This window comes from Tetrao urogallus (assembly GCF_951394365.1).
Source record: "Tetrao urogallus genome assembly, chromosome: 5".
NCBI classification, from domain to species: Eukaryota; Metazoa; Chordata; class Aves; order Galliformes; family Phasianidae; genus Tetrao; species Tetrao urogallus.
Window position 1 is genome coordinate 14,294,557 of NC_136818.1, and position 13,870 is coordinate 14,308,426.

At 45.0% G+C, this 13,870-nt stretch overlaps 1 protein-coding gene across 1 annotated transcript; it reads left to right on the plus strand.

Moving 5' to 3' along the window:
- Positions 1 to 525: 525 nt before the first annotated feature.
- LMO4 (LIM domain only 4) lies at positions 526 to 8,503 on the plus strand (the record flags this gene model as incomplete). Its single annotated transcript, XM_079535552.1, has 4 exons — positions 526 to 552; positions 1,413 to 1,651; positions 7,855 to 7,951; positions 8,303 to 8,503. The coding sequence occupies 4 exons, from the start codon at positions 526 to 528 to the stop codon at positions 8,501 to 8,503; spliced, it is 564 nt and encodes a 187-aa protein (XP_079391678.1).
- Positions 8,504 to 13,870: the final 5,367 nt, after the last annotated feature.

The window sequence follows — 13,870 nt, forward strand, 5'->3', positions numbered from 1 at the left end:
GTGAATTAAGCATCCATTTTCGTCCTACAAATTGCCAGCTCCCCGCGCGTCCCTCCCTCGGTCTCCATTAAAAAAGCGCCGGGGGGGCCGCCCGCTTCCCCGCCCGCAGACGGGACCGCGCTCCGGCCGTGTAATTACCGGAGTGCGCCTATTTAAGTTAAAAGCTTTTCCCCCTCGACTCCAAATGAAACTTGATGAGGGCCCGTCCTTAGTTATCAGGGGAGTCACTTTCTGGTCAGTCTTCTTGATTCATCTTTTTAGATTTAATCAGCATTAGGGTATTGCTTGTCCTTAAGAGCTTTAGCTTAATGGGGTTACTGGATGCCGTTCTCGGCGCGGCGTTTCCCATTTGATAGATATTCGCCTCCGACAAAGCCGGGCTGAGGTGGCACCGAGGCCGGTTCTTTCTTTTAAGAAACCCGAAGTGATTTAAGGCGCGGGAGACGGCGTGAGGGCTCGGAGCAGGAAATGCAGATTCATTTGGGCTGTAGCTGGAAACTGTAACAAAAGGCAATTCCCGAGCAAATGCATCAGAAATCAATTTACATAAAGGTATATGATGCGTTCGGATAAATGCGATGCTAATGGCTTTTAGAGTGGTTTTCTTTCCAAAGTCTCGGGGTTTTGTTACAGCTTAATTGGTGCAGTTCTCCGCTTTATTGTGCGGTCGCTGCGCGCACCTCCGGGGCCGGGCCGGGGGCAGAGCAGGGTGCGGGCACTGCCCGGGCCGCTGCGGGGACAAAGGCTGCGGGGCGGGCGGCTCGGCTCTCGGAGCGGGCAGCGCCGGCAGCTCGTTGGGCTCCGCGCTGAAGGCAGCGAACTAATCGGGTTAGAGTAAGCCTTATGAATTGATTCCTTTGCCATCTCCCAGTTGTCCTTCTTGCGCTAAGCGGTCGTTAGAAAGTGGGGAATGCCCTTCGGTGGCAGTCCTGCGGGCGGCCCGCCCGGGGGGCACTGCACTGCTCCCCTGCGCTCGGGAAACTTTTTTTCCCTCAGAGTAACAGGGCTTTAGCGTTAAACTGCTGATCGAGGGCAGATGAGGGAGACAGAAGTTGGGTCTTTTTGGGTAGGAGGGAAGGTAGCAGGCGGCCCGAAGTTCAGCGATCCGGTCTTGGGGCAGCGTCCTCAGCCCGCAGTGCTTTCTCCGGGCGCTTTCGTGTCTCCGAACCAAAAAAGCCTGACTGCGGCAGCCCCCGGCCCCTGCCTGCCAGGCCTGGGGACTGCCTGCACTGACAAACCAGTTCCGCAACTTTCTTTTTCCCCACTCCTCGCGCACTTCTTTCTCCCCCCACAAGCCAAACGCAGCCGGGGCTGCTCCTTTCTCGCTGGGAGTGCCGCCGGCGGGCCGGCCTACGAGCACTGCGGACGCTCCCCGGCCCGAGCCGCCCCTGACCCGCGCCGCTCTCCCGCAGGCCATGGTGAACCCCGGCGGCAGCGCGCAGCCGCCCCCGGTGACGGCGGGCTCCCTCTCGTGGAAGAGGTGCGCCGGCTGCGGGGGGAAGATCGCCGACCGCTTCCTGCTCTACGCTATGGACAGCTACTGGCACAGCCGCTGCCTCAAGTGCTCCTGCTGCCAGGCCCAGCTGGGGGACATCGGCACGTCCTGCTACACCAAGAGCGGCATGATCCTCTGCAGAAACGACTACATCAGGTGAGCCACCCGCGGGCACGGCTCGGCCCGGGTGGGGAAGGGAGCCGGGACTTTGTGGTGGTTCATCAGCAGGGAGCGGGTCCCGACTAAAAATAAACAGCAATCAGAGAGCTAAATTAATCTGCTTTGTTGTAGTGCTGAAGGAGAAGCGTGCGTATCTGAACGGTAAATGTTAAAATTGTGGGGCTTAAATAAGGCAGCTGCGGAGGTGCTTCGTAATGAAACGCCTGCCTCTAGTATCTGATTAATTATGATATTTACATAAGCACCTTTAAACTCCTCCGAGTGGAAACAGAGTGAGTCATTCTCCCTTCTCCTGGCGAAGGAGCCGACTGCCGCTCTGGGCTCTGCGTGCAGCCTCTGCGGAGCGGCTCCCAACTTCCAGCACCGAAAATGCGGGTGGTGGGAGAGCAGGGCTGCGCTCCCAATCCCCCTCCTTACTGCTTTCTTTTCCGAAGCTGTTCACTTTAAGTGCTGCAGAGTTGGGAAGGGGGAACTAAGCCTTGCTAATCCCGCATCTGTTGGGGTACGGGGAGGTTGGCCCTTCCAACGGGTTTCCCATATAATTAATAGAAGGAATTCATGAGGTCAGGTGCCCGTACGATCTTTTCAGGTGAACTCGAGCTACTTAAACTCATTAATTTAAAAGGAGGCATTTTGAAGGATTACACATTTAATTTGAGTAAATGGCTCGATAGACTGATGCACATGAATGCTTTAAGGAGGTGTTCTGTTTCAACATTCAGTAATTAAAAAAAACAACAAAAAAGCCCCATACCATCTTGGTGTAGCAGGAACGCTTGGCTAAAACAAATCGTGTTTTGTTTAAGGGTTTCTGGCTTCTCATTTACAGTAAATGTCAGGAGTTAACTGTTTTTCTTTTCCCTTATGGCTGAAAAGTTCCACTTTTTTTTTTTTTTCTTCCTTTCTGCAAATGTGCCCAGCCAGAAAACCCTGCAAGTTTGTTTATGCTGTAGAACCTGACCGCTGTTGGAAGCTGAGCGTGTGCGTGGAGGCACCTTGGTGGGACGGGATGGGGCCACAGCAGGGCTGTGCTGTCTGTGTTCCATCCTGCTGTCTGTCCCCATCCCACTGCATGGCCCTGTCCTGCTGTCTGGCCTTGCCATCCGCTGCCCATGGGGCAGGGCTGCAGCACTGTGTCTTTGAGCAATGGGAGCCTTCGCTTCTAGTGGTGTTGTGAGAGGGAAATGCTCCGCCATCATGGAGGCACACAGAGGCGTTCAGTGGTTCTCTTTTTGGTCATCATCCTAAGCAGCAAGCTGAAGCCCAGCAGAACGGTAATTAAATAGAGTAGAACGGTGCTGGGAAGGAGCCTCATTTGAAGTGGAGGAATTGACACCACTGTTGGGCTGCGAAGTGGTACAGATCCATCACTCAGCAGCACCATCAAACAAACCTGTGTCTGATTACTCCTAATTAAAGGGAGAAGATGTGTCCACCGTGTCCCAGAGGCAAGTTCAGGCAGGCTTATCGCAGCCCCCCGGTTTCACATTGCCAAAAATTAATACTCGTTTATTTTAACGTAGGCGGTTGTAAATAGGATGCTTTATCAGATGAGGGATTTGAATTGATCTCCTCCTTGTATCGCCTGCCTTCCCTTAGATCCGTGCCATCTGCCTGCGAACACGCCTGAGCACACGCTTGCTGGAACTCGACCGGGCCGTGCGTGCCCGGGGCGGGGCAGGGCCGGCGGCGCTCCCCCGTAGCCCTCCCGCGGGGTGCGGCCCCGGGCCGGGGCACGGCGCTGCTCCCCGGGGCCGGTTCCGCCCGCCGCGTCCCGTGGCAGCCGTGCCGGGCGGGAGCCGCGGTCGCGAGGGCGCTGTGCGGGCGGGAGAGGGGCCGCCGCGCCTCCGTGCGGAAGGGGCTCGGGGCGCGCCTGGCTCCCGGTGCCGTCCCTGCGCCCGGCGCTCCCCTCCCCGCCGCAACGCCGGGGGCGGCGAGGCCCCGCGGAGGGCCCCGGGCGCTGGGGAAGGAGCGGGGGCGGCTCTCCCGGCCCGAGATGGCAGATAGAGCGGCGGCGTGGCAGCCGGTCCGCACAATTAAAAGCTTTAATTAGTGTCTCCTCCATTTTCTCTTAGTTCTGATAGGTTTTATCTAATGAGATCTGGTCCCTGGCTTAGATCTGCTCGGAATGACGTGTCCGAAATGAATGAGAGCCGCGTAGCAAACAAAACATTTAATTAACGAAATTGGCCTCTAAGAGAGAGCAGGGAGTGGTGGGGAAGGCGAAGGAAGGGGGGAGGAAGGGGGGGGCTGCCCGGCCTCGTCTTAAAGGGGCAGCGCCCGCGGCCCGGCCCGGCCCCTCCCCGCCCGCCCGGAGCGCGCCTTGGGCGCGGCGCTGCCGGCCCTGCCCGGCCGGGGCTGCGGGGGGACCGGGACGGCCGCAGGGCTGAGCTGGGCCGAGCTGGGCCGGGGAGGGGGCCGCCGAGCAGCGAGTTCATTTCGCTGGTAATCAGCGGCAAGCTGCTATATTCGGGGAATGCTGTCCCTTTAATTGAACAGGCTAGGTAATTAAATGGCACTTTTCCAATAGGACGTGCTAGGTAAATCTAATAGTTGGTTATTTAATATCACTTTGAAGTCTGCCCACTCAAGCACAATGACAGCACAGGAGCATGTGAACTATTAGCTAGGAAAAAAAAAAACCCAGGATCTCAAAAATTAATTAAATCGCATGCAATTTAGGGGGAACGTTTATCTTGATTTGTCATAACAGAATTAATTCAAGGCCTCCAATTCACTTGGGGGCAGATCTGTTACTCTGAATTAACCAAGCGTAATTTGGCTGTTTTTTTTTTCCTTCCCCTTCTCTAATGCAGCACTTGCCATTATGCACAGCCCCCCTTTTAAGTATCAATAGCTTCTGGTGCTTTTAAGGTGCTTGGTCTCCAGTTATTCTGAAGTACCTTTAATGGACTTGGCTCCAGGCTGGTTTCTGTGTTGCCTTTCTTTGTTATATTTAATATCGCTGTTGCAGAATTTAGATTAAATGTGGGGAATGTACAGAAACACCAATCGCTTCTGGACCAGTGGGTCTGGATGTGCGTTTCTCTCTGGTAGGGCTTGGGCGTAATTCTGCAGGCACCACAGGCGCTGTGCTGTGTAGGTTCTGGAGCTGCTAAGTCTGATTACCTCCATGATTTTGGAACCAACAGGAACCTTGCTTTGTTGGTGTAAGTTGCATGAGATATGCTTCTACTGATAGTGAATTTTGAGTGGCAAGAGGTGAAAGGTTGGGCTGGGAGTGTTTCTTGCTGCCTTCGTTCCCACTCTTGTTATGGAAAAAAATGAGGAGAGTGTGCGTGTATTTGGATGTGGGGAGTGCAAAGCTGGAACTCCACGGTAGTCAATTTAAGGTGGCTTGGTAAAAGGCTGTTAAGTGTAGAAGAGCTGCCTTGTCCGTATAGGGAAGCTCTTGATGTTTGTGATTGATTGCATCGCCCAAATGTTGAAATATTAATGACCTTCTTGGACTGAGGACCCAAAGAGGAAACTGAAACCAATTCTGTCATCACAATTAAAGAGTCCCCTGGCTTTAATTAGCCTGACCTGGGGTATCTCTACCCATTGCTGCAGTTAAAGAGAAAAGAGCCCATTAAAGTCCAGTCTGAGACCGATAGCTACTTAATTGAGCACCTAAAGCCTGCAGCCTTTTAAATCAAATACTGTCCTGGACGGTCCCCCCGGTTAGATAATTAGCTCTCCAGCCGCTCAGAAGCCACGTGAAACAACTTTCTCAGTAAAGAATAGTTACTGAGGTGGACTTCCTTTACTGGTAAGAAGGAATAATATTTATTTTTAAAGATAAAACCTTTTTCCTGTTAATGATATCAGAAAACAAAAGCATCCATAACAATAGAGAAGGAAAAATAAGCTTTATTGTCCTAGTGAATAATGCAGAGCACTGGAAGGTGTTCTAACTGCGAGTAATTTTCAGGAACGTCAGCGGAAGATTCAACTGCAGCAGCCTCCCAGAGCAGAGCTGTTCTGGAAACATGCGTAGGGAAAACCCGGGAAAAGCTTCAGAATTAGTTTGGCTCTGTGTATTAAAATGCACAGACGTTCAAGGTGTACAACCACCGCTCGTCAGAGCGCGTTGTATAACAAGTGAATGCTTAATGAAGACAAGCACTGCAGGGAGATCAGCGGTGCGGGGGCTGTGTGTTCAGGCGGGCGGTGTGGTCGCACAGGGGCTGTGTGCCCACTGACACTGCTCGTGTTCTTAGCACAAGTGGCACTGGCTGCTCGCCTGCAGGGCTTTGCCTTTCCGCCCACCCTGCCCGAAGTGCCCTTGTCGTCACCCAGTGCCCTAGATTTTTGGATCTTTGTTCTAGAAATGTGGCAGCGTCTCGCAGCCTCCTTACGGAGCTTCCATGCACCTTTTCTGTGCGCCAACTTCACTGCTAGTAACAATGGAGGAAGAAAAACGCGTATCATAAAGCTGGGGAAGAAACCTCAGTGCATCGTGCAACTGCTCGGAACTGCTCCTGGTTTAGAAGATGCCCTAATAACAGACCCTTCGTTTCTAGACAGTGTAGTCCTTTTGGCTGGAGGTCCTGACAATGTATTAGTTCAGCTTTCCCTTTGTAACCGCTGTGATTCTGCAAGAACGTGTCAATGTGTCGTGGATCTCAGACTAATTAGTTTTGAAATGGAGTTTTGATTGAACTCTTCAAATCGATGCTGCTACAAAATTTGTTTCTCAGCTTCCTATTAAAAGCCATCTTAAGGGGCAGTTTTACTACTCTCTCTGTCGTTCAGTCGATACATTTAATAACAACTTACAGGCTATTTTCAATAAAGTGGCGACAGCAAATTAGTAGTTTGAACATGACAAGCCTCCTCTGCAAGCTCAGATTCTGAAAATTCAAAGCAATTATTTTTATACAGAGGCACACTGCAATCATTCAGATTACGGGTATTCTATTGTAACGCGTCTCCGAGGTTGACACAAACAAAATTTTATGACTTTATTTGGACAGGAAGGAGATGCAAATATTAATATTTATTATGACACCAATACGCTAATTTGTAAATCCTATTACCGTGTTTTACATCGTGCAGAAAAGCAGGTCTGTGACCCTGCCATCCAGTTTGGTTTCCTTTTTTACTGTGAAATGACTGTGGTACTCTTTCTAAATATTTGTGCATGTAAGAGGGACGCACGGAAAGCAAATAAAGCTTTTCTAATTCTAGCTAATGCAGTCAGGAAAAGTAGAACTCAATAATCATTATTGTATTATATTCTGAATCAATGTGTTGTGCCTTTAAATGGATTTGAAGAATTATGTATATATTTTTCTTCACCACTCTTCTGCCTACTCCCCCCTCCCCCCGCTGCCTGTGCCCCCCCAACCCAATGGCAGATGTTGTGGTCTCATTTGATTGCATAGGAAAACTGCAGTGATACAGCAAACACCCAGAGAGATATGATGACAAATGGGTCCAGATCCCGGTAAATTACTTTCTGCTCAAATCGAAATTTCATTCAGTTTGTTGCTAGCAGAGATGAAGTAATCTAAATTGTGGACTCAGGAGCAGATAGAGGGAAGTTGGAGCAAGCATTTCATTATCAAGAGAGAGAGAAGGTTAGGATGAAAGAGATGAGCAGAGGCAAATCTAAAGTGTTGACACCATGATTGAAAAGGTTAACCCATACACATTATATATCAACCTGGATAGCAGAGAGTTTCTAATGGAAACTCTGCACTGATGGAGGTTTACTGGAGTTTCAATACACTGAGCATGATGTCTTCTTAGATATACAATCAAATCCTCTTAACCCTTTTGATGACTCATATCTCAAGATATGATTAAAGTACAAAAGAGTTCTTCATATAATTTCAAGGACACAATGCATTTAAACTCCAGTCATGAATTGTATCTTTTTTTTTATGATGAACCCGGTAATCTGATAAAATGTGTGTAGTACAGAATTGTTTGTGTTTCTTGAGGTGTAAGTCAATATTTCTGATTAAATCCTGTGTAACCACATCCAAGGTAGGGTGAAGCTACCAGTTGTTAGACAAAAATACACTTTTTCATATTACAGCGTGTAAGCAAGTTGGAAGACAGGGGTCAGAAATCTAAAACAGTTGTGTAATAAACCATTGCAGTGATGCGCAAAAATGCTTAGAGCCTCTTGTGTGTTAAATTATTCATGATCATCACCTCTGTTTCAGGTTATTTGGAAATAGTGGTGCTTGCAGTGCCTGCGGACAGTCCATTCCTGCTAGCGAGCTGGTCATGAGGGCACAGGGCAATGTCTATCATCTGAAGGTGAGAGGCTTTCTACATCTTTTTTTATTAGCCGATTAGAACTGCCGTGCTTCTGTAGTGTAAAATCTGCATCTACTTATGAATGAAGTGTGAAGCAATAGCTAGAGATACGAGTATGTGTTATGAAGCTGCCCTCAGTGTGCAGCTTTGTTCCCTCATAATCGGTAGAACTGTACTTGAGTTATGAACTGCGTGGTCCCAACAGGTAAGGCTAATGCCGTGTTCGGAGATGCTAGAAATCAAGCAGCTTCATATCTCATCTGTGCTCACAGTCTCTGAAGTGTAATTTTCAAACCTGCAGCATGCTTAATTTGTGCTGTAGTTTCACTTGCTGTCTCTTTCCTTTCTCAGTGTTTTACATGCTCTACCTGCCGGAATCGCCTGGTCCCGGGAGATCGGTTTCACTACATCAATGGCAGTTTATTTTGTGAACATGATAGACCTACAGCTCTCATCAATGGCCATTTGAATTCACTTCAGAGTAACCCACTACTGCCAGACCAGAAGGTGAATACTCCACAATTACTAATAAGCTTTATTAGAGCTAAATGAAGATCAATTTATTTTCAGTTTAATAGTGGACATTTCCCACCCCTGCAACAAGACCTTTAAGTAACCCAACTTAAGTAACGTAGGCGTGGGGGATGGGGAGGAAGTGCTAACCTTTAAGTATGGCATGTAGAGTGAGTCCGTTTATTTTGGTTTGGGCATGTGTATCTGTGCAGCTGTTGAACTCTTCACGTACAAAGTGGAACGGAGAGCAGACGTTAACATAAACTTAACAAAGAGGAGCATTTTATTTTACAGTCTTGAAATTAAGGGCTACAAGAGAGCAGGTTTCCGTGGGAGGAAAATTACATCCTTTAATATGGAAATAAACGTTTTGTGAAGAGAAGATTCCTGAGCTGAAGCAGTGTAAGGTTGCAGTTGAGGAGGCATGCTGGGGAGCTCTTTCAGAAGTATTTTCTCGTCTGTTTTCTATGTCATAACTGAGATTTAAAAACTAAAGTGCTATTTTCTTATTGCTCCGTAACAACAATAGCTCAGCTAGAGATCGTGTATCTCTGTGGCTGATGGCTCTTGGTTTGTGCCTAAATGAGTAAATAATGACTGCACGGATCATATAGAGAAGAAGAAAAAAAATTCTGATCAACAGTTGTCCCGTAACTCTGAAACGAGGTAGTTTTAGATCTATTTTAATCTCCTTAATAAGTCCTAAAGCTATGCAAGTGAGTGCATTTTGATAACTGCTGTGCCTAATTTGTAACAATTACTGTCAACCTTGAGTTAAGAGACTGTTCATTCCACCCTGGTCCAGAAAAGAGTGAATGTATGACTCTTGCACATAATTTTATTCACATCATATTTCATACTGATTATGTATTGATGACATTGATTCATTTACTCTTTACAGCGCCACTTGCATGGATATTAAATCTTATTGACCACAGATGAATTTTAATTTCAGATTGGTGATAGATTTTTCCATCAGCTCTGATAGTATATTTGACTTTTTCATCATTAACCCAGGCAATCACACAGCACTGAGTTATTGCAATGAAACAAAAAGTGCACACTTCAGTTGGTAATTCTTTATAGATTTACAATAGGAACTTCATTAATGTCTGTAAGGATCACAAAAAATAACATTTATCTGCAAATAGGAATTTTGAAGATGAAAAAACCTGGGACAAATGCTAGGCTTACCTATTCTGTCACGTGCGGAATAATTGGTAGCACTTTCACTTAGTGGAGAAATCTACACAGGAAGACACAAACTGGTTTAAAAAGTCCTGTGTTTTTCTTGTTGTGTTGCTGCAGTTCAATATCCACGTTTGCTTCTTTTCTGTGCAAAAATTTGCTGATTAATTTTAAGCATTATTTCAGGTCTTATGCAGTGAGTGTAATTACATCAAAATGAGATGTGGGCTTTTTTATTTGCCTAATTTGTCAATTGAGATGATGAGAGAGTTGAGTACAAAAGTCCTACATAGTTGGGCAGAATGAAGATAATGAAGATTGGAGGAGAACGGCGTGGCCTCTTCTCGAGGAAGTACAACTACAGTTAAAGATTCATGGATTTATACTGTTGTGAATTTTAATGACACAAGTCTGTGGTACAGCATAGCTAACAGTGACTCTGTTAGGTGAATATTTGTAGGTGTCCCATTTCAAAATACAGGGTAAAACCATTCATCTTTATACGCTGCAGTAAAAGCTTTACCATACTGAGAGAGTGGTTTATCCACTTGTCTACTGCGAATGTAAAGTTTAATGTAACTTCAAGTAGGTGTCTAAATTGCCGTTTAGCTTTATCAGTTTCTTACTATGCGTTAGTAAAACACAAAAATGATTTAGTTAGAATAAAAGCAGTAGACATGATGAGGAACGCAGAATGTGGAAAAGCAGTAAAGTGGGGCTGGGCCTGCAGAGCTCACAGCTGAAGCCTCCCGGTAGAAGCTAATGCAGAGGCGATACTGAGAACAGGTTTTTATTAGTTCTGTCACTGCTTACCACATTGCTGTGGTCAAGGATGAGGCAAAGAGGTATTGGGGAAGACTGGAGAGAGAAACAATAGGGTTGTTTTGTTTTTATAATGTAGTCTCTCTAGGAAATGGTCCAAGTTCCCCTACCGGTTTTCCAAGGGGAGCTGTGGAGCGTCTGAATTTCAGAAAACTGGATTACAGTCCAGGAGACAAGTTGGTAATTCATAGGTTTGTCAGGTGTCTGCAGTTATGGAAGCTGCAGGGGCAGGTGACAAAGATTGTATTTCGTGTGTTAGCTTTTTAACAATCTGAAGATGTAAACATCGCAGATGCTTTCCAGAAAGCCACATGTTTTAGGGCCAGTAATTAAAAATGTTCTTCCACTATGACAGAGTTGGCTGTAACAGATCCTCTTTATTAAACATTAAAGATCAATCAGTCTCCAGGTTATTCTGCCACTAGAGATTATGGACACAGCAGAATAATCACAGGGTGGTGGTTTTTTTTTCATTAAGCTGAAGAGATTGAGACGTACTGCTTGCAATAAAACACATTTTTGTTGTGTTTGTGAAGGTGGCAGTTACATACTTAGGATTGCCTTCATATTAACTTGTAAACTGTATATTTATTGGTGATGGGTGCAGGCAGAAAAGGTTGTACAGCCTAACTTTCAGCACTTGATTTTCTTTTTAAGGAGGCGAAGCAGTAATGTTGGCTGTTCCTGCCTTTTGCCTCCCTGATCTGATCCACACGTGGAAATTGTAGTTTCTCATCGCTTGCTTGGAAAAAATCAAACACCTCAACACTATTTCACCTCTGCTTGCCGGCACAGTGCAGTCCTCAATGCTGGCTGATGTCCTGGGGGCCATTTTATTTGCTGGGGTTGTATCATCCTCCACAGAGAACCGTCTCTGCATTTTTGACAGTGGCAGTATTCCTGTAGCATCTCTTGTTTGCTAACAACCTTACCACCTACTATAAGTGTAAATTCTCCTCTGGCTGGCAGCGTTCATAGCGAACGCTTGTCTTCAGCTCCTATACTTTTAAATAAAGTATGAGTTAGATTACATCTCTCAGAGAAGATCTGAAAAATCTTCTAGTTTACATATCACTCAACAATTCCCTTGTAGTTACATAATTGGTGTTGTCTGTGTCCATAGTAGAAGATATTTGATGCTCATTTATTAAATATGCTTGCTGGCTGCTCCCTAATCTTTGTTCTGGACAGACAAATTACCTTTCTCACACTGAGCTTCAGCTCTGGGGAATTAAACCTCCAAGCCTCTACTACTTTAATTAGCTTGAAAGTGGGGGGTTGCAGTTACTAATAGACCTCAGGCTTTTAGTAACTTAGAGAAAGGGTGGAAAAAGAACTTCCTGGGAAGCACAAAATGCCATTTAAAAACCATAAAATTCTCATATATATTATTTCATTTTGGTAATTGCAAACAGATTGTATTTGAAGACTATGGATGATCATTTCTATTTTGTCCCGGAAAGTTTAGATTTTTATCGACTTAGACACTTTTAATTATCACAATTCATTAACACCAGTGTGAGAGCACATGTTTGACTTCATATATTAAAATGTTTATGTAACATTAACTAACACACCAGATGAGGAATTTCAAATGGGGGGGAAAAATCCTGAAATATCTATATTTAGCTCTTATGCAATGCAGCATATTAACCAAAGTTGCCTTGGGAGGATATTGGCTGTACTTTTTATTTGCTTTACACGCTATTTCTTCCAATTATAAGATCACATTACTGACTTCTTCAAAGGCATGGCATAATGTTTCTTCCCTTTTAAAAAGGGGCCCAGAAAAGCCACCTTATTCACCGTACCATTTGCTACCAGAAAGTACACTTATTTATTGTTGTCGTCTCTCTTTATTCTTTACTGTCTGTTCTTCTTAGTAGTGATACTGCAGAAAATGCTTGCTTTTTGCTATTTGAAGTTGAAACGTTAGCACTATGAATGGATAGTGTAGAAAGTCACAGTTGGAAAGTAATCTAATAAAAAAGAGATTAGTGAATAAGGAAAAGACAAAAGCAGTCATGTTGTAGTTTCCTATCTCAAATTTAGTATTCTAGCTAAGATACCCATTTTTATTTCTTGCAGGTCTGCTAAAAGGTCAGAGTATTGCAGAATGCGTGCCTTCATCTCAAATTTTGTTCATCACAGATGGATCCCATGTCTCCAAGTAGACAAGTCACCTTTGTAGCTAGCATCAGTGCCAGCTCCATACCATTGCACCTTCTTTATTCTTGATTGCCCTTCCCACATTTATTGGTGTATTAAAATGACTGAATATGAACATTAAGGACTCCATGAACCTGGGCTAATGGGAGACTGTAGAGAAAATGAAAAAAGATCCACCGGAGGACATCTTTGGGGGGGTGGGTGGGGAAGATGACTAATGAAGCTAATTAAAAGAAGCATTGAAATCTGCTTTCTACCCTCATTAACAATTAGCAGGGCACTGGCCAGTTTGTACCCTGTATTTTACCTTAACAACATTCTATTTGCTCTTTGTATATTTAAGTGTTGTAAGGAAATGTGTTTCAATCAAACTGAACATGAGATAAAGGAAAGATGTGGCTTTTGTGGTATTCTATCACAAACACTTTTATTGTATCTCTGTAAAATACAATGTATGTATGCATGTAAGTGTTTTTGTCCTAATGTTGCTACTTCCCATGGCAAAAAAAAAAAAAAGGAGAAAAAGGAAAAAAAAAGTCAGGCTCATAGCAGCTACTGTGTAGAAATTTTCACCTACTTCTAATTTGCTGAATGAAGAAAAATCTTTTATTTGTGATATTTTCAGAGACATTTGCTCTAGTATGGTGTATTTAAATAATAAAAAGTAAAACAAAAACCACTGAATTGAGTTTGGGTTTTAGAAACGTTGCTGTTTTTTTTCTTGAAAAAAAAAAAAAACAACCAACAAAACTACACTCAAAATAGTGCTCTGAAACAAAGTCATTGCCTTAATTGTCAGTTTCCTTTAAAAATAAGGTTTTGGTTTGGAGGTTTTTGGTGGGTTCCTTTTTTGTTTTGTCTTATGCCACTAAAGAACCTGTTAAACTACCGTGTTAATTTTGGTGTGGATACAGGGAGGCGATGCTTCAAAGTGATCATTAGTTTTCATTGAGATTCTTGCTTCTAATAACAGCAAATGCAAGACAGTTCAGATTGTGGTTAAGTGTGGTACATGTTATAGGTATTGTGGTCTCTTTCTATCTGGCTCCTCCCTGCAGAACTGCCCATGTTAGATGTATGCGTGTGTCTGTGAGCGTGCAAGCATGAGGGTGTATGAACACACTTCAAGAGATCCAGAAATAAAAATAAAAGCAAAGAAGGTGTGTACCTCATGTGGAGCACTAGAATTGAGCATTCATAGAGAGGAATACAATAGCTGTTCTGATC